This window comes from Ornithorhynchus anatinus, chromosome 4 (assembly GCF_004115215.2).
Source record: "Ornithorhynchus anatinus isolate Pmale09 chromosome 4, mOrnAna1.pri.v4, whole genome shotgun sequence".
Taxonomy (NCBI): Eukaryota; Metazoa; Chordata; class Mammalia; order Monotremata; family Ornithorhynchidae; genus Ornithorhynchus; species Ornithorhynchus anatinus.
In genome coordinates this window covers 106,512,965-106,534,541 of record NC_041731.1, presented here as the reverse complement: position 1 = coordinate 106,534,541, position 21,577 = coordinate 106,512,965, and the positions used below count along the sequence as shown (strand labels likewise).

Sequence of the window (21,577 nt, the reverse complement as noted above, 5' to 3'; positions counted from 1 at the left end):
TAATTTCCCTGTCTTTGTGACTGAGATGTAGCAAAGGACACCTCCTGGAGTCATGTATTAAAAAGAGCACTTTGGGTAATATGCTGTAGACAGAATGCACATGAGTTAGCGTTGAGTTATCATGGAATGCCATCAGCAATGCCTTGTTGCTTTCTTATCAGCCACTTCCTGCTGTCAGGCTGCTATTTATTTCAATAGAAAAGGATTTTCATCAAATGTAATACAGTTTTATATACTGCTAACATGGGGTTTTTAATTGTACAAGCGTACCAGACTCCTGTAGTGGTAGGCAGTTTGATAAAAGGATCAGATTATGAATATTTATTCCATGATTAAAGAGTAACTCAGATTTTTCAAAGGTGATCCAGTAAAGCTTTTTCTTCAGTTTTCACTCAGATGAACTTTTTGAGCTTATTTGCCTTGAACCTCAAGCATCCATTTTTGAACTATGATGTATCCATCAGTCTAGGTTCCTATATTGTAAATGTATATTTACACATACCATGTAGATCTAAGATAGATGGGACCAGAAGTCCTAGTTTGAGAAGAATAATTTAACCCAAGAGTAAGAGTGGGTCTCAGCTTGATGTTGGAGTCTTAGAGAGGAAGTTCTGTACCCAACAGTCTCATGAGCTTTCCATGTGATTAACTGCCCCAGACTTGACTATGGGTATGACTTTGGGTATTGAATAACAGTGCTTTTGAAGCAGGCTTTCTTGGATTTCAGTGTAAAAGCAAGCAGGCACTTGTAGAAGGTGATTTCTTTTAATAGAAATTTTCTATTAAAAGAAATCATTACCAAGATTTCTTTATTGAATAAAGACCCTACCAAGATACCTTACATTTTGTCATTAGAGTTAAACATTTTTAAATAAAGTATGAAATAAAAGCTTGATAATTTGTTATTAGATAGCAAATCAAATACATTGTTAAAAAGCTGAGATTCAGTTCAAACTTGTAGCAAATTTGCCAACATGCTGTTCTGTGTTGCTATCAGAGTGAAGTGTAATAAGTACCTTTCCAAAAAATAAGAGATGAAATTAGTTATTATTAAGGGATGTTAATTCATCTCAAACTATGCATTTGCCTTTTGGCTTTGTTAAGCTGTATAACCCTTAAATACCAGAAAGGTTTTAACTACGAGTGCAGACTTTCTGTGGAAGAAAATCAAAAACCCACAAAAAGGGTATTCCTAGGGCAAATTTACAAAAATCAGTTTGTACATTTTCATTCTGTATAAACTGCTCTGAGTTGTAGGTTCCTTTTAATTATTGTAGATTTTATTTCTATGAGTGGGTAACTAATGAATGGATCATTAGAGACAATTTTTGAAAAAAAGAAGAATCATATGGGGAAAAATATTTCTTAACTTGAACGATCTTAAAGGAGAAAATCATTGAGAGAACAAAATTTGGGATGACCAATCTAAATCTGAGCATAATTAGAAAGAATAGCATATACAGAATTGAAGGGTTTGGCATTTGCAACTATTTTCATAAGAAAACCAATTAAATATTTAAAAGCCAAAAATGACCTCACTGAAGAAAAATAGCCCACTACAGAATGTTCTGTAACTTTGCAGATAATTAGCAAGGCTTTGGGGGAGTTTTTTGATGCATGGGGGCATGAGGGTCACATATTGACTCCAGAGTTCTCTACAAGGTCATATCTTAATCCACGGTATCTTTTATACTGCCTGGTTACAGGTTTCTAGCTAATTTAATGTAATTGGGGTATCCTACTTGCGCATTTCCATTTCCCATGTTAAAAATGTGATTGTTGTCTACAAGTGCAAACTGCACAAAATTAAGATTTTTATAAATAATTTCCCCTGATTCATACAGGTCATAATATTTCTTTTTAATTGTTAGAGTGGGAGTCCTGAAGTTACTGACACTGCAGACATTTTTACATTTTGCTGATTATTGATTTAAATTACCCATCCTTCTACTATGCAGAAAGACTTTTTAAGGCCGTGAATATAACATGGTCTCAGTGGACTGCTCTGTAAATAAATAAGTCTTATGTGCTAATAAAACCAAGTTATATTTATGTTGAGTGTGCATTTCTGCAAACGAGATTTGTATAGGATTAATAAGGCTCTGATTGAATCAAGCCTAATTTGCATTTAACTGACCCAGAGGTCCACTAAAATTTTAAGGAATTACCAAGATTTCTAAGTTATCGGAAATTGTTTTAGCAAATCAGCATTGCCATTTGAAAAATGCTTACTTTATCAATTATTATTGAATAAAGATGTGTTTAACGTTTGCAAATTATATTGAAAAAGAAACTAAACGTACTTTGTTATGGTAAGCCATGTCTTTTGTTCTGATAATTACATAAAAGTAACCAGAAAGTAGACTTACAGAAAACTACATTACTAAATGATGTCATGGATTAAAATATAAGGGAATTACAGAATTTAAAAAAAATGAATTTAAATTGCTTTATTGTCATCCTTTACACTTGCTTCCATGTCTCTATTGCAGTGCTTCATAGTTTATATATACATATGTTACATTAATATATTTACATTAATATATTTACATTAATGAGTAGCAATAAGACAGTTGTTGACATTTGCTCTTTAACAGGGCATGGAGATAATGGATATAATGATAAAAATTTTGTGGCTCCGATGAATCATTACAAGCCAGGCTTTTTAAAAAAAATCTCAAAATTATATATATATATCTGAAAATGGACAGTGAAGAAAAAAAGTGAGTGTTACTTTGTCAGCAAAAATAACTTGGACTTTGGCCTAAATCACTTTGGTGGAGGCTTTTATTTTTATATATTTTTTACTTCCATGACAAAACGTTCAAAAATACACAGCTAACTCTTGTCAACTGAAAGAAGTCATAAGTTTGGCAAGCCAAACTAAAATACAGAAAGAAACACATTAAGGGTAATTTTTAGAACTATGTTGTCTAATGACATGAGTCATTTGACCATTAAGAAATCAACAGGCAATATTGAGATCACAGGCAAGTTGGAAAAGTTTCCAGAGGATGGAGGAAATACATTCTGTCCATAGAAAAGGGGAAGAAATGGGCCCAATAAATAGATCTAGGCAGCTTGATCTGGGAATATATCAGCCTACTGCCACTTTCCTGGCTGAAAATGAGAAGACCCTCATTTTTGTCTGTTCCAGGATTCTTCAACTTACTATGGGGATGTTAGGGCTGCATCATCATACTTAGAGGTGCTATAGCTCCAGAAATTCTAATTGGAAGTGATAATGAGGGCAGTTTTGTGAATTTTATTGCATTCAAGAATCTGCCATATCATATCTGCCAATTAATTGAAGGCGTTTATTGAGCCCTTACTGAATCCGAAGCATTGTGTTAAGTGTTTGAGAGAATACAATAAAATTGGTAGATACCACTCTGGCACTTTCCATTCACATACTCTGATCCTCAAACCTGGGCCAAAAGTGAAAAAAAAGTGGAATCTAAATAAACCTTCACAGAAGACTCTAGAGACAATTTTATTTTAATTTTTTGGTGATTAATTATTAAATATGTAAAACATAGGTCTTTAAAACAATTTAATTCTTATCATTTCTGACCTGGAGTGTCAAAGGGCTAATGGATATACATTGTACAACCCAAATTTAATTATTTTGATATGTTTGTGTGACAAATGGGAAACCTATTTAGAGCACCTTCTTTTGCTTTATTAATTACATACCATTTAGCTCCCTAATGTTATGTTTACCTAGTAATTAGTAAGACTCACAAATCATCATTATTAAATATTTAAGGAAAGTGAAACCCATTTTCCACAGCCTTACAGTATGGCAGTTCGGATGAAAAGGAAGGAAAAATGCCTTCTGCTTTCTATTAGTATTTGGAAGATGAAATATTTCCAAGCCTTTTGTGGTTATGTGGCTATTTTGTTTGAAACATGTCAGTTAAAAAAAGACTGTAGTCTGTTTCCAATATGACTGAAAAATAACAAACTTAAAATATTGATTCATGTAACTTATTTAACTTCTGCCACATTTTGGTCTTTAGGCATGTTTTCCCAGTGGACCTAATTTCCAAATTATTAGAAGTTTTACTTTGCTTCAAAGCAATATTAATGTTGATTTACACTTAGTTCTTGCATCTTTGCAGGTATTTGGAGGTTTTAAATGTTCATTCATTCAATAGTATTTATTGAGCGCTTACTACATGAAGAACACTGTACTAAGCGCTTGGAATGTACAGTTTGGCAACAGATAGAGACAATCCCTGCCCATTGACAGGCTTACAGTCGAACTGGGGGAGACAGATGGATGAAAACAAGAGATCTTAATCACGATAAATAGAATTAAGGGGATGTACACCTCATTAACAAAATGAATAAGGTAATAAAAATATATACAAATGAGCACAGTGCTGAGGGGAGGGGAAGGGGGGGGGGAGGAATTTGATTGTTATTCACAAAATAATTTTCTGAAATTTCTAAATAAAATCTATTTGAGATATTTGGTAAAGGTATATCACATATTTTAAAGATAGATTTGAAGTTGATAGGTATAAAATTGAATCTTCCAAAGTATTTTTAAAATGAGGAACTAGTTGCATATTGCAGATTCTTTCATTATGATTGGGAAATCAATCCATCAGTGGTATTTTTTTGAATGCCTACACTTGCAGAACGCTATACTAAGCACTTGAAGGTGTACAGTGCAAATAGCTAGAGTCTATATTCACAGTTCTTGCACTCATGGAGCTTACAGCCTTATAAAATCTTTTATAACAGAAAATAATACTGACTACCTCCTAGTTAGTGTTAAAACAGATAAGTGATCTTTGGCAATTTCCAATCTCATGGCAACCTAGTGTATCCAGTCAAATGATAAAAGGTCTTTGAAACAGTAATGTGTTAACTGTAGGGAATAGCTGATGACAGTGTCTTCAAAATCAGTCAATCAGTGATGTTTACTGAGTGCTTACTCTGTGCAGAGAACTCGCTGTATTAGTGCTTGGGAGGTTCCAAAACAGCAGAGTTGGTAGATGTGATCCCTTCCCACAAGGAGCTTACAGTCTAGATGCGGAGAAAGCTCTGTACTAGCATTCTGTTCCCAGGGTCTCTTCCAACATTGTTTTATATCTCTTGCCTTTTTTTGATGAATAAAAGCTTATTAAAGAGATATGTTATGAGAGTTTAAAAAAGCATGGCCTAGTGGAAAAAACTCGTGCCTGCGAATCAGTGGGTTCTCTTGGCTCTGCCATTTGTCTGCTATGTGACCTTAGGCAAGTCACTTATCTTCTCAGTACCTCAGTTTCCTCTTCTGTGAAATGGAGATTAAGACTGTGAGACAGAACTCTCTGCATAATCTGATTATCTTGCATCTACCATAGCATTTGTACGGTGCCTGGCAATTAGAAAGACCTTAACAAATATTATTATTATGTAAAATTTATAAGATGTCTTGGAGGTCCATGGATATTTTTGTCTTTATTCTGAGTAATTCTGTGACAGAGGGACATATTGTTTATGATCAGGGAATATACAGCTACCTTAATAGATAAGTAAAATCTTTAGGACACTGGAGCCTTGGAAGATCTGATCTACACCTCTTATCTTGGGGGAGATCATTCATGTGCAGGAGAGCTGATAATATCCTGAAAGATCAGATCTGTTACTGAAAATATTCAACTAGAATTTTGTTGCTCAATTGTTTAAAAGTGACAACTATTAAATCGAGGCATCATTCATTAGTTTTAGATAGTACTTCCATAAGCTCAATATGTTATTGAAATGATTCCAATGGAAGGCTTTCCAAATTTGAGTAGTACTTCTGTTTTTTGTTCCCATCAATATATACTGACTGAGCTTTCCATTTGGTGTGTTTGTTAAAGTCCGTAGATTTTGCATTTTTAATCTTCCTTAGAACAGTGGTGAATAATGGCCCCTGGCAGGAGATAATGAAATTTTCTTAATTTATATTTTCAAGCAGAAGCTTCAATTGAAAATGGCATCCAATGGCCTGGAGACATAGCTCTAGTGCAAGTTTCAGGGGAGTCGTAATCATAATGCAGTACCGTTGGTGATGGGCAATGATAGGACAGTGAAGAAGTAATTTAAGGAAGAAAAGAGAATGTACCAAAGCTTTATTGTAGCATATCTAATGATCTGCAGAAGATTCCCAATGGTTTTTGGAGCATGACTGGAGAAACTAATGTTATCTTGCCAAAACAGAAGTCCCTGCTTAATCAGCAGAACAAGCATATTGATTAAAACACCTCACACAATGGATTACACATGGAATCTCATCTCCATACTATGCACTTGATAAAGTGCAATAATGAGCATGAGCTAATCAAAGGCAGGGTAAAAGCAATTTGTTGGACATTGTACAAGTCAAGATTAGAGTTGGGGTGGAAACAAATTATCGTGGAAAATATGGCCATTTTTAAAGCTGCGTCTATGAAGGAATGGTCCCAACTGAAGGAAAGAAAATGAAGAAGCAATGAGATTTGAGACTACTTTTAGTTTTGAAAATGACAGAAATCACTAGTTCGAGAATGTTTTGCCTAAATTGGAAGAAAGCTTACTGCTTGGTGTCTATCTACATGTCGCCAAGATCCGCCCTAATATCGCCAAGATCTGCCCTAATATCGCCAAGATCCGCCCTTTCCTCTCCACCCAAACGGCTGTCTTACTGTTGCAGGCTCTCATAATATCCCGGCTGGATTATTGTGTCAGCCTTCGCTCTGATCTCCCTTCCTCCTGTCTCTCCCCACTCCAGTCTATTCTTCATTTTGCTGCCCAGCTAATCTTCCTGCAGAAACGCTCTGGGCATGTCACTCCCCTTCTTAAAAACCTCCAGTGGTTGCCTATCAACCTCTGCACGAAACAAAAATGTCTCACTCTAGGCTTCAAGGCTCTTCATCACGTTGCCCCCTCCTACCTCTCCCCTCCCTTCTTTCTTTCTACTGCCCACCCCACACTCTCCACTCCTCTGCCGCCCACCTCTTCACCGTCCCTCGGTCTCGTCAATCCCACCGTCAACCCCTGGGCCACGTCCTCCCGCAGTCCTGGAATGCCCTCCCTCCTCACCTCCGACAATCTAATTCTCTTCCCCCCCACCCCTCCTTCACTTCCCCTCAACTAAACCCTCTTTTCTCCCCTTTCCCTCTGCTCCTCCCCCTCTCCCTCCCCCCCCCCCCCCAGCACTGTGCTAGTCCACTCAATTGTATATATTTTCATTAACCCATTTATTTTGTTAAGGAGATTTACATCACCTTGATTCTATTTATTGCTATTGTTTTAATGAGATGTTCATCCCCTTGATTCTATTTATTGCTATTGTTTTTGTCTTTCTGTCTCCCCTGATTAGACTGTAAGCCCGTTAATGGGCAGGGACTGTATCTGTTGCTGATTTGTACATTGCAAGCGCTTAGTACAGTGCTGTGCACATAGTAAGTGCTCAATAAATACTATTGAATGAATTAATAAATACAAGGGTAATCAGGTTGTCCCACATGAAGCTCACAGTTAATCCCCATTTTACAGATGAGGTAACGGAGGCACGGAGAATAATGATAATAATGTTGGTATGTGTTAAGCGCTTACTATGTGCCGAGCATTGTTGTAAGCGCTGGGGGTGATACAGAGTAATCAGGTTGTCCCTCGTGAGGCTCACAGTCTTAATCCCCATTTTACAGATGAGGTAACTGAGGCACAGAGAAGTTAAGTGACTTGCCCAAAGTCACACAGCTGACAAATGGCAGAGCCGGGATTCAAACCCATGAGCTCTGACTCCCAAGCCCGGGCTCTTTCCACTGAGCCACGGTGCTTCTCTAGTACATTATGAGTATTATCTATCTCTTGGGTTACAGTGAGCACAACTGACTTTTGCTCACTTTGAAAAGCAACCATATTTGTTATAAAATATGAATTACTAGGGAAAATATTTTAAATTTGTTAATTTTTCACTCAATATAAAGGTAATTGATGAAATTTGATGTGAGTGACCATTAATATTATATTTGTTAAGCACTTACTCTTTGTCAAGAACTGAGAAGCAGCATGGCTCAATGGAAAGAGCCCGGGCTTGGGAGTCAGAGGTCATGAGTTCTAATCCCGGCTCTGCCACTTGTCAACTGTGTGACTTTGGGCAAGTCACTTAACTTCTCTGTGCCTCAGTTACCTGATCTCTAAAATGGAGATTAAGAATGTGAGCCCCACGTGAACCAACCTGATCACCTTGTATCGCCCCTCCCCCCTCCCCAGCCCTCACGTTTAGAGCAGTGCTTGCACATAGTAAGTGTTTAACAAATACCATTATTATTATTATTAGCAGTTCTAAATGCTGGGAAAGGTACAGGGTAATCAGCTCAGGCAAGGTTCATGTCCCACGTGGACCTCATAGTATAAGTAAGAGGGAGAACAGGCATTTAATCTATATTTTACAGATGAGGAAACCAAGGCACAGAGAAGTCGTGACTTGCCCAAGGTGACTCTCAGGCGCATGCTGTTTTCTCTGGGCCATGTTGACCTCATAGTTCCCCTAAAAATCCCTTATTTCTATGACCAAAGGCAGAATGTGTGACTGATCAAATCTTTGTTCTCACTCAGTATTTCTTTGCTTAGGGCTTCTATCAATATTAATCAGAATTATTTACTGGAAACTTTGACAACCGAATCAAAAAATTAGGTGATTGTTCTCCAAGAGCTGCAATTTGTATGTTACTACCTAAAACTTAAAAAGCTTAGATATTTTATATTTCTTGAGGACCCCTGCTCTTTTCCCATTCTTTCTGACATATAAACCAAATTAGATTTCCAGTAATATTCACCGAAGTTCATTCATTCAGGAGATTTTCCAGGAGTATTCTTTGATGTTTGTCCTTGCAAACATTGTGGAAGTCTTATATATAAGTTTAAGTTTTACTTATTCATCTCAAAATCTCCAGAAAGGTAAGAGCAATTTCATTTCAGAATCATTGGTGTTTTGTATCCTTTAATGAACTGGATTTATTAAGATAATTAAATGTTCTAAGGTGTTTAAAAATTATGATAAGGGACTTTAAAAATAGTCCTTCTATGCTAAAAAGCTGTGCCGTCAGATGTCATTGTCACAGAGTGACAAGCAGCGTGGCTCAGTGGAAAGAGCATGGGCTTTGGAGTCAGGGCTCATGAGTTCGAATCCCAGCTCTGCCACTTGTCGGCTGTGTGACTGTGGGCAAGTCACTTAACTTCTCTGTGCCTCAGTTCCCTCATCTGTAAAATGGGGATTAAGACTGTGAGCCCCACGAGGGACAACCTGATTCCCCTATGTCTACCCCAGCGCTTAGAACAGTGCTCGGCACATAGTAAGCGCTTAACAAATACCAACATTATTATTATTATTATAGTTTTTAGGAATGAACTATTTTATTTCTGCTCCACTACTTTCTTTGTTATCCTTATATTTACAAACTTGATTTGTAGTTTGAGAGTGCAGTGTTGTAAGAATTATTTATTTACTTCTTAAGAAGTTGTATATTTAAGCATTTTTTTTCCTGAATTATATATTTTTAAATTTTGGAATGAAAAATCTGTAGGATTTTTTTTTTGGTGTTGCATTTCAATGAACTCCTGAATAAAAAGTTTCGTTTTTTTCTCTCAAGTTTATGGCCCTGAAGTTTATAGTTTTAATCATATAAGTATTAGAATGATATCTAAAATATTTAAACTCATCACTTTTGTAATTTATTAGAAAAATATACTAGAAAATATAGAAAAGTAAAAACCACACTTCTTACCTTTTCCTTTTTTTTCATGAGGATTATTTAATAGCTACATAATTTTAAAATCCTGTAAAGTAGTGATATAAAAAGATCCCTTAGCTAAAGCTTTATCATATTGCTCTATTTAGTGTTTCAGCCACACAAATTGGGCACCTAAGCTTCTTACGTTTGCTTAACTTATTTTTTAAATACTGAAATAGGCAGCTATGCTGTTTAACAATTATGCCTAGAAATAATTAAATGAATAAGGTAAATTTGAGAATGAGAAGCACTTGCTTACCTCTGTGTACACATTTCTTAAACTCTTAAGTATCATATTAATTGTGTGCCCTTCATTGGACCAATTTAAAATAGATTTGGATAAATGGATCAAGCTAACAATATTGTGCATAGAAAGAACTGCATTGGTTAAAATGAATGAGATTTTTTAGATTAATTATTAATGAAATCTTTCCTCTAATGGTATCTAATATATTTTTGCCAATTGGCAATAACTTCATTTCTAGATTTATCTGCGGTGGGAAATCTTCTTGAAATAGCCATCTTTAAAGGGAGGATTGCCTATTCCAAGCATTCCATAAAAATATTTTTATCAATCAGTATTCAATCAGTCATATTTATTGAGTGTTCAGTGTGTGCAAAGTACAGTATTAAGTGCTTCAGAGAATACAACAGGTTGTAGGTTCCGTGCCTACAAGCTTAGCTTCTAGAGGGGGAGACAGACATGAATATAAATAAATAAATTATGATATGTACCTTAGTCCTCTGGTTCTCAGTGTGGCATGCATAAAGAACAGTGCTTTGCACTTAACATAGTAAGCGCTTAAATACCAACTTTATGAGAAGCAGCGTGGCTCAGTGGAAGGAGCATGGGTTGGGGACTCAGAGGTCATGGGTTCATATCCCAGCTCTGCTGCTTATCAGCTGTGTGACTTTGGGCAGTCACTTAACTACTCTGTGCCTCAATTCCCTCAACTGTAAAATGGGAGTTGACTGTGAGCCCCACGTGGGACAACCTGATCGCCTCGTATCCTCCCCAGCACTTAGAACAGTGCTTTGCGTGTAGTAAGCGCTTAACAAATGCCATCAGTATTATTATTATTAAAGGGTTCAAATCCAAGGGCAAGGGTGATACGGAAGGGAGTGGGAGAAGAGGAAGTGAGGAGTTAGTTGGGAAAGGACTTTTGGAGGAGATGCAATTTTAATAAGACTTTAAGTGATGGTCTGTCATATGGGAAATAGGAGGAATTTTCAGCCTGGAGAGAGGACAATATAGGCAAGGGGTCAGTAGCAAGATAGGTGACATTGAAGTGAATAGATTGGCATTAGAAGAGTGGAGTGTGGGGGCATGATTGTAGTAGGAAGTAGTGAGGAAAGATACTGGGAGCCAAGCTGACCGAGTGCTTTAAAGCCAATGGTAAGTAGTTTCCTTTTGATACAAAGGTGGATGGGCAACCACTGAAGGTCCTTGAGAAGTGGGAAAACATGAATGAGTGGTTTTGTAGAGAAATGATGCGGGAGAGACGAGAAGTCAGCAAGGAGGCTGATGCAGCATAGCCTAGAGTATAGAGCAAGGGCCTCGGAGTCATAAGAATCTGCTTGGGAAAGTCACTTTACTTCTTTGTGCTTCAGTTACCTCACCTGTAAAATATTGTGAGTGCCATATGGGACATTAACTGAATCCAGCTTATATCTACCCCAGTGCTTTGAACAGTGCTTGGCACAGAGTAAAAAATAAAAAATAAATATCTCCCACCCCTTCAAAAAAAAAAAAAGGCAGGAAGGGAGAAGTGCTTGAATTAACTATCCTTCCTATCTCACGAGCCTACAGGTGTGTAGGCATTACCTTGGCATTATCCTAGACTCATTTCTTTCATTTCACGCACCTATTCAGTGTCACCGAATCCTGTCAGTTCAATCTTCACAAGATTCCTAAAAACCTCGCTTTCCACTTCATCCAAACTGCTACTGTGACAGTGCAAGAACTTGTCCTAGGCTGCCTTGACTACTTGCATCTGACTCCTCACTGACCTCCTGACCTCCTGTCTCTTCTCACTCCAATCCATACTTCATTGTCCTGCATGGATCATTTATCAACAAAAATGTTCAGTGCATGTCTCCCCACTCCTCAAGAAACTTCCAGGATTGCCCATGAGAAGCAGAGTGGCTTAGTGGATAGAGCCCGGTCCTGGGAGTCAGAGGACGTGAGTTCTAAACCCGGCTCCACCACTTGTGTGCTGTGTGACCTTGGGCAAGTCACATAACTTCTCTGTGCCTCAGTGACCTCATCTGTAAAATAGGGCTTAAGACTATAAGCTCCGACCGCATAAACCAAGTGGCCTAGTGGACTACAGCGCGGGCCTGCCGAGCAGGAGGATCTGGCTTCCAATCCCGCTCCGCCACTTGTTTGCAAGCAGCCTGGCTCAGTGGAAAGAGCCCGGGCTTGGGAGTCAGAGGTCATGGGTTCGAATCCTGGCTCTGCCATTTGTCAGCTGTGTGACTGTGGGCAAGTCACTTAAATTCTATGCCTCAGTTACCTCATCTGTAAAATGGGGATGAAGACTGTGAACGTCACGTGGGACAACCTGATTACCCTGTATCTACCCCAGCTCTTAGGACAGTGCTCTGCACATAGTAAGCCCTTAACAAATACCAACATCATTATTATTATTATTACCCCAGTGTTTAGAGCAGTGCTTGACATATAGTAAGTGCTTAAATACCGTAATTATTATTATTATTACTTCTGCATCGAACAGAAACTCCTTAACATTGGTTTTAACATACTCAATTAGCTTGCCCCATCCTACCTCTGTTCACTTAATTACTACTACAGCCCAGTCTGCACACTCTTCTGCTCTAGTGCCAGCTGATTCACTGTGTCTAGAGCTCGTCTATCTTGCCGCTGACCTTTTCCCTTGTCCTCCTCCTAGCCTGAAACTCCATCCCCCTCCAAATATGCCATATATGTCATACCTGTTTTGGGGAGTTACAGGGCATCCTGTTTTGGAATGTTAAGCTTGAGGTGTTGGAGAGACATCAAACTAGACATGTCCTGAAACAGGAGGAAATATGAGACTGCAGAGAAGAAGAAAGATCAGGGCTGGAGATGTAGAGTTGGGAGTCATCCACATACATATATGATAGTAGAATACATGGGTGCAATTTAAGTAAGGTAATAGTAAGCTATGTGTTATTAAGTAATATGAAGTTAATAGTCGACTAATATTAAATCAAGTTACATATCTGTTAACATTAGAGCAAAGTTTGGGCTTGCTAGGCTTACCTTATGTATTTCAGAAAAAAATAGGTTTTACAAAGCATTAATGAAAAAAAAACAAATGTTATTGTTAGTTGTTCCTGTGCACTCACCCTTGATTTATATAAATTGCTATTGAGATAAATACAAATTAGGTTAATATTCAGACAATTTGGAAGAAAGAAAATAATCACTTTTCAAATTAAATGATTACACTTTTCCTGTATCCAAGTGCAGGCTCCCTTCAGTTTATCTTAATATACAAACTTTTCTCTATCATTTGTCCAAAAGTAGAAAATAAAATGAGGGTTCCCTTGCTAAAAGTACCATCATTTAAATTTCAATGCTATGTGGACAAGGTGGTTTCATAGAGAGTTCATCTGAAATTCAAACACATGTGGTGTCCCAAATTATTTTTCTTGTTTTTGTGTTGTGTTAACAGATCTCCACCCCATCAGAAGTTTCCTTGTATATGTAGTACAAAAGATGAGTGGAGTGAAGGTGGGTGGTGGTGAAAATGAGAAGCAGTGTGACATAGGGGATGGTGCATGTGCCTGAGAGTCAGAAGAGGCATAGGTTCTAATCTCAGCTCCACCACTCGTCTGCTCTGTGACCTTAGGCAAGTCACTTCATTTCTTTGTGCCTCAGTTACCTCATCTGTAAAATGAAGATTAAGACTGTGAGCTCCATGTGGGTTAAGAACTGGTTCCAACCTGATTATCTTATAATACCCCAGTGGCTTAGTACAGTGTCTGGCACATAGTAAGCACTTAACAAATATCACAAAAAATGTAATGCCACAATCTCACCAATTTTATGGAATCGGCTTAACTTTTAAGCTCCCTATTGTGTATCCCTCTGCCTCATTTGTCACTCCAGGGTGAGTTTCCTCAATTTAAACTGGAAGCTGCATGCCTAACAACCTGGCTTCGTCTCTGAGTTCTGAAGCTCCTTGCTGGGTTTTTTATCTGGGCATCCGTGGCTAAAGCAGTGTAATCTGTCACCTAAATAATAATAATAATAATAATAATAATAATAATAATGATGATGGTATTTGTTAAACGCTTACTACATGCAAAGCACTGTTCTAAGTGCTGGGGGAATAGAAAATGATCAGGTTGTCCCCCGTGGGGCGCACAGTCTTAATCCCCATTTTACAGATGAGGTAACTGAGGTACAGAGAAGTTAAGTGACTTGTCCAAAGTCACACAGTTGACAAGCCGCAGAGCCGGGATTAGAACCCATGACTTCTGACTCCCAAGCCTGTTCTCTTTCCTCTGGGCCACGTTGCTTCATCTTGCTTCACGTTGATTCATTGCAGTAGACTTTCAAAACTTTCCCCCACTAGTTTAATTGGTCCAAGTGGAAACCAGGGCTTTTCTTATTTGAAGCCATTAACTTTAATTTCAGAAGAGAATACTCAGAATCTCCTTTTATTCCCTTCTATTAGATTTCCCAAATATCAAATCATCATCTCTAAATTAGGCTTTGTTTTGAGAACTGTGCTATAAAGCCTTTTAAAAACTATCAATTTTGCTGAGTTACTCTACTATCCAGCTGGTCCAAGATTGTCTCAACTTGATCTTCCATCCCAGTCAGAGAAGTGATTCCTTTTTAAAAAGATATGTTGAACTTTCAACAAAGCCATGGCATTCTTGTAACCCACAGACTTCAGTGGAAGAAATAGGCAATTAATCAGTGGTAACTGGTTGCTTACTGTGGGTAGAGTATGGGAAGCAGCATGGCCTAGTAGAAGGACCTGGATTCTAATGCCAGTTAGGTCACCTGTCTGCTCTGTGACCTTGGGCAAGTCACCAAGCTTCTCTGGACCTCAGTGGCCTCATTTGTAAAGTGGGGATTAAGACTGTGAGCCCATGTGGGACAGGGACTATGTCTAACGCAGTTAACTTGTATCTACCCCAGTGCTTAGAACAGTGCTTGACATACAGGAAGTGCTTAATGTATAGTATTATTATTATTATTAAGCACTGCACTAAGCATTTGGGACATCAAGGTGCAACCGGCATGCCAGATTGTATTCAGCATGGCTTTGCAAAATGACTTTCTTAGAATTCAGGGATGAATCTGGGGGAGAGTTCAAAATTTGCCATTGTTCTTACATCTGCTGATAATCAGTAGAGAAAATAACAGGGTTTTGTTTGCTGATTCATTGCCGTTCATTCAAATAAGGAATCCTGTCCCGCCCAAAATGATGAGGAAGTGTTTGAAGGAGAAATATGGCTAGGAACGGAAATTTCAGTCCAAAATTAAGGGCACAAGCTAATACAAACTGACAGAGGTTGCATCACTATATAAAATCTGGTAAATCCTCAAGGCTGTGTTATATCTCCAAATCCCTAATCATGTCCAGGCATGCAATATGTAATGAAATGAGGGTGAAGGAGAAAAGGTCCCAAAACAAGCCTTTGAAGTGATCAGATGAGCCTTTGCAGTGGGTCAGTATCTTCTCCCCAAGGGGATAAAGGAGAGGGTGGAGGGTACTTGAAGGGAAAGTGAAAGAAAGAAGGGGTGACTGCGAAAGGGCTGAGAAGGCAAGCACCAGGATCAAGGGTAATGTAATGGAGGGAAAACGTCTGGCCCATATCTGAAAAAAGCTATGAAGGAACTAAGAAAACCTTGAAGAGAAGGCCAGGATGGAATGGGAGAGAAGTAGTAGAGAATTCAAGAGAAATAGTAAAAAATCAGCAAAATGTAAAACCAAACAAGACTGTACTATTCTTCCAAGTTCTGTCATTTTTCATTCCTAAATTAATCAAACTGCAGTTTTTTCAGTGAGGAATTTTTTTCCAATATATATTCTTGGCACTGGGTAAAACAGTTTCAAGTGTTTTTTTTCAGTTTTTTCAGTAAATATTCTTGACATTCGGTAAAACAAGTTCAAGGGACAGTGTTCTGGCCTCCAGGTGTTTGCAGTCAAAATCAGGTATATAAGCATTAATATACACACTGTGCCAGTATCGAACAGATTGCTTTTACTGTAGAAAAGACGTGTCCCTCTAAATCCTACTTTGCTTGTGAAGAGAGGTAATTTCCTCTCCAATAGTATAGTATTGCTATTTTGTACACCAATAAAGAATTCCCTAGGATAGCAAACTTTTTTTCTACCCTGTTTACTGTACCAATTTAGTAGTTATAAGAATTAAAGAACAGATTGATGTTACGACTATTACCGGTAGAAGCAAAGCACATTGATGTGAGATGGATTATAATTGCTTCGGATCGAGTATTTAAGAGAAGTTGACGTGAAACTAGAGTCAAAAGCCAAACCATTTCTTACAAGGCTGGCTTCTCTTTCTCAGTCTACTGACAAACAAAACCCTCACAGACAGACCAGCCAACTTTCTCTGGCTCTTTATTTTCCAAACAGTTTCTGATCAGTTACTTTCCTGTTTCTTTTCTTTTCAGTCATGGGCATTTGAGGTGTTTTCTTTATTTTATTTATGTAGCTGCAGTAAGATAACATGAATACTGGTGCTATTTTTATAAGACCACTTAGAGCAACTGAATCTAACAAAGCCTAAAAATTAAACTAATTTGAATGCTTCCTAAATTAATACCAGAGAAGCAGCATGGCTCAGTGGAAAGAGCACAGACTTGGGAGTCAGCGGTCATGGGTTGGAATCCCGGCTCTGCCACTTGTCAGCTGTGTGATTGTGAGCAAGTCACTTCACTTCTCTGGGCCTCAGTTACCTCATCTGTAAAATGGGGATGAAGACTGTGAACCTAATGTGGGACAACCTAATCACCCTGTATCTCCCCCAGTGCTTAGAACAGTGCTCTGCACATAGTAAGCGCTTAATAAGTACCAACAGCATTATTATTATTATTACCACCAAGGAGCTAGGTATTTCCTTCTTAAAAGGGATTGAGTTAAAAATTAAGATCAGTGTAGCTCAATGTCAGTGGGAAGCAACATGGCCTATTGGATCCACGGGCCTGGGAGTCAGAAAGATCTGAGTTTTAATCCCGGTTCTGCCACATATATGCTGTGTGACCTTGGGTAAGTCATTTAGTGCCTGACACATAATTAAGTGCTTAACAAATGCCATAATACTAATTCGCTATGCCTCGGTTACCTCATCTGTATAATGGGGATAAGACTGTGATCCTCATGTGTCCATCCTGATTAGCTTGTATCTCTTTCCCATTGCTTAGTACAGTACCTGGCACACAGTAAGTGCTTAACAAATACCATTAAAAAAAATTGACATAGAAATCTGAGATAAGGTAAGATAAGCATGAAGTGAGTGAAATATGGTCTTGACACTTTTTTTATGGCTGTTGACTGCTCTAATATGTTATCCATATTGTTTATTGATTGAACTTCCCAAGTGTGAGAAGAATCAGAGCTGATCTATGTTCCTCGGTTACAAACTTGCAACAGAAATTGAGTTTGAATTAATTAGCTTGCATCTCTTTCCATTATAGGTGTAACAACCGAACACAGTGTATAGTAGTCACTGGGTCAGATGTGTTTCCTGACCCTTGTCCTGGAACATACAAATACCTTGAAGTCCAATATGAATGTGTCCCTTACAGTAAGTACAAACTTTTTGTTCTTGTTCACTTCCTCCAGTCTTTCTAATTGATGCTGTAACACTTCTACATGCAAAAGAAGCATATGTTTATGGCCTACAGAACCATTATGCATGCAGAGCACTTACAGACTAGGGCCTCCAATTAGCTTCATGAAGTGTGGAAGGAAGCCATAGTGTGATGCTGGCCAAGTGTCTGTCTGTGTTCTTAAGTGTTTGGCTTTTAAGGCTAGTGTTTTTCCAGAAAACAAACTTGAATTAGCTATTCAATAGGCCAGATAGAAATTTGTACTTCTGCCCAATACCAGTTGCTGACAAATTGGTTTGGCTCACAGTTTTCTAAAGAAGGAATTGACTTCAATTTTAATCGTGAGCTACTTGAAAGGCTACCTGCTGTTGTGGTTACTTTGGTACATAGCTAAAGCTACCAATGAGGTAACAGAGGCAAGTGGCCGTCTTGTTGTTCAGTTTATAAGGGACCTTTTCTTCAATAGATTGAACGGCAAATTGAGAGAGCCAGAAAAACAAAGTATTTTCTAATATGAAAAAGAAAATACTCCAAGAAAAATATCTTTACTTCAGAATAAATGACTTAGCCAGCTCAGTTAACATCAGGTGAAATCATTTTTCAGGGAGTATTTTAAAACTCAAAAAGTTAGCTTCAACTAATGTCTAAATCCTTGTGATGCCAGAATTCACAATTCTCTGAATTGCATTTTAACCTTTATAATATGCAAAACCACTTTTGGGGAGTTTGAAAGTTTAAATACCATGTTTCTCGTGGTAGTATTCTGTTAAACTCCCTGTTCTGTTTTTTTGTTATTTTAAAATTGAAAATTGATTATTCAGGTAACATTTTGGCCATTTGAACCTAAAGTTGTTTACACTTACTCCCCCAAACAAAAAAAAATTTGGTTTCCAGGTCAGGAAAAGTATTTCATTTGTTTGGCTAACATATTCAAATTACAGCATCAAGGATCTTAAAAATCAAAGGAATGAATCCTGGCCCAAAAAGCATTATATACATAATGTTAATGATGGTTATTGCTCTTTTAAAACAATGCAGATTTTTGAAACTTCCAACTGTTTCCCTACTTTAGTCCTAGGGCATCAGTTAAAGGCCAGATGCGTGCCATCTTTTCTTTTCATTTCCACTGTGTGTTATCATATTATTGTGAAATGGATGGTTTTTGTGTTTTCCTTTTTTCGCATATCATTTGTAGGTCTGGAAGCCTACTATGTCGTGATCTTTTGTATCGTTCCTCCTGTGTGTAATAATGGTGGACTATATAATCATTCTTTCTGTTCACTGTTGGAACATTGCATTGTCTTAAAAATTAACGAAATCGTTTTATTCCATAAAGTCACTTTTACTTGGATTTAGCATGGTTTTTGTTTCAAATTTTAAAAGAGGATAACGTCTTCTTCCCAACAATGGGAGCAGTGAGAGCTGCCAACAGTTTTGTCTCCCCAGAGTCAGTTCCTGTAACCCAGACCATAAACCGAACACAGTATTATACAAATATTATTTTCAGACTTAAAATAATTTCACATGTTGTTTAAAAGAGAAAAGGGTGGATGTCTTCTGGAAATTCTAACCAACAAAAATTTTTACCTTTTCAGTTCATCAGAAGTATAATGAATCTTTCCCCCGTGTATTTTAGCATATTGTTACTGTATTTAGAAAAATCCCTCTTCTCTTTACCGGTGATTCCATCGATCTTCTCTTTTTAGATGTTTGCATGATGCAAAAATGAGTCTGTTTTCTTCTCTCCCAAGTTAAATGTTAGGAAATTGTAAGTGCAACCTGTACAGTAGTGACACTAAATAATTGCACAGTTTCTTCCATGAAAAAAAACCCTGAGATCATTTTGGATCCTGATTTTTCAAATTTTGAGCTAAGCTATGTTTCCTCATTTTTTCTTTCATTTTATTCAAATTTTTCTTCATATTCTTCAACTTCAGTTATGTACTTACTATTCTTTCATGACCTTCATCTTCACACCCTTCTGCTCCTCTACCACATGCTTGGGTTTGTTTCAGTGGAAATATCATCATCAAATAATATGTATAAGTAGTCTTTCAATCACTTGGCACTATGACAGGTTTAAAGCAAAGCAGAAGTTTACATAACCCAGAATCCCTCTTCCTCTAACACAGTGTGTCAGGTAATTTCCATATTCATGAAATTTAAGGACGTGAATTGGGTCCAGTAGAACTATAGTAGATTCTGAAGTTGTTCCCATTGGTCATAATGTTACATCACAATAATATTAAAGCAGCCAAACATACATTGCATACTTTTTTTCATCAATTCCATCAACTTGAAAGAGCCATTCATGAAGAGTTTGACCAATTTGTGGATCTAGGAAAGTTAGGCAGAATTTAGCTGTGTAACTTTCAAGTTTTCAGTTCTTATATTACCATAAGACCTTGGAAATTGTATCACAGGCTTTCTTGCTATTTCTCTAATTTAACATAGAGTTATGCCAAGGACAAGTGAAATTATGCCACAGTGAAATTATTGTGTGTCACTCCAGGTACAGAGTATGTGGGCTTTAGCTTCTCTGGGCCAAATTCTTGTCTTGCATGTCTATACAGACCTCTTTTGGTGTTCAGTTGGTGTTGTGTGTGTGTGTCTGAGAGCAGAAATTGGTTCTTTATAGTTTTCTGGCCTACAGAAGAGTACATATACCTGGCTGAATTTGCACATTGATCAGACCAGCCTTACAAATATGAATTTGCTCACTCTTGTTGAGTGAGAAGCAATTTATATGGGGCAACTAGGATTCTTTTAATCCATTTTACTATTAAAGCATCTAGTTTCTATATTGATGGCGGATTGGTTTAAAAAAGTTGTGGGCTGGTTAACATTTTCTACTTATTTGGAAGGCTGGATCAACTAATTGGTATACAATTTCACAATCCATCCATTCACTAACTTCCATCAATTTAAATTAAAGAAATGCAACCTTGGATTTTACAGCTGAAATTTCACCACAACTGGAAATGTAAATATTATTTTTATGCAATGCTTGGTCCTTAATGAGTAATATTAATCAAATTAAAAGTTACCTGCTTGATAGTTTCTGTAGCAACTCTGTATTTTTTACCCTTTGAATAGTTACAGTATTTAATTAAAAAGTCAAGTCTAAGAAACAACAATTTCTATTTCTGAGACCGAACTAATCTACCTGTTTGGACAGAAAAATTTGTATTTTAAGAATGTTTTATCAGTCCATCCCTATTGATTGAACTTTATCCATTTATTTACTAAGCCCATCCTTCCCTTAAAAATGCTCAGCTGTTCATAAATGTACTCCAAAACAGGCACGCCATTAATGATTTCTGTTATCCGTGCCCTTCCACCACTGTTGTACCATTATTGATTCTAAGCAGGTACAATATTGCTCTTTTCTGAGGACTAAGCTCATGCATAATAGTTCTGAAAAAGGAATCATCTGAAAGTCATTAACACTGAATTGCAGAGACCCTAAAATCTGTTCTCTTCACTTGGATAAATCCAGAATTACAAATTACAAGGAGAAAGTATGTTACCTGGAGATGTCTAAATGAACAAAGGTTTGGAAAAATGGTATTTCAGAGGCAAAAAAAACCCCAAACCAATAACCTATTTTTGAGTGAAATTATCTTCCAATAACTGCTTAACTAAAAATGCCAGCCGATTGCATGTAATTTGGGAAAGAAATATGCTTTTTGCCTGTGGTGCCCTGTGTAATCACTCAAGAGGTGGGGTACCTCTGCAATTAATTTCATATTATCTTTGTGAAGATTAGTCCAACTAAAATTGCTCTAGTCCTTTTATGAGCTCAAGCAACACATTTCAAAATATCCTAACAATCTGAAATCCTTTTTGCGGCTCGTTGTTATTGGGAGACTATGTGAACACTATGGCAGGGGCTGTGGGTCCCATATTGGCCTTTCCAATCACATATGCAATTATAGGTGAAGTCTACTGCCTGTGGTTGTCTTTTCTTCAAATATGAAGGACAGCTACATCTATTTTC

General features: G+C 37.5%; 1 protein-coding gene across 43 annotated transcripts in view; it reads left to right on the top strand.

The window, feature by feature from the left end:
• The window catches only part of ADGRL2 (adhesion G protein-coupled receptor L2), a 701,088-nt gene that overhangs the window by 618,848 nt on the left and 60,663 nt on the right, over positions 1–21,577 (top strand). For all 43 annotated transcript variants that reach the window (XM_039911908.1, XM_039911906.1, XM_039911911.1 and 40 more), the window contains one exon: positions 17,443–17,552. In XM_039911908.1, the coding sequence (XP_039767842.1) occupies positions 17,443–17,552 (110 nt within the window). The remainder of the gene's footprint in view (positions 1–17,442; positions 17,553–21,577) is intronic.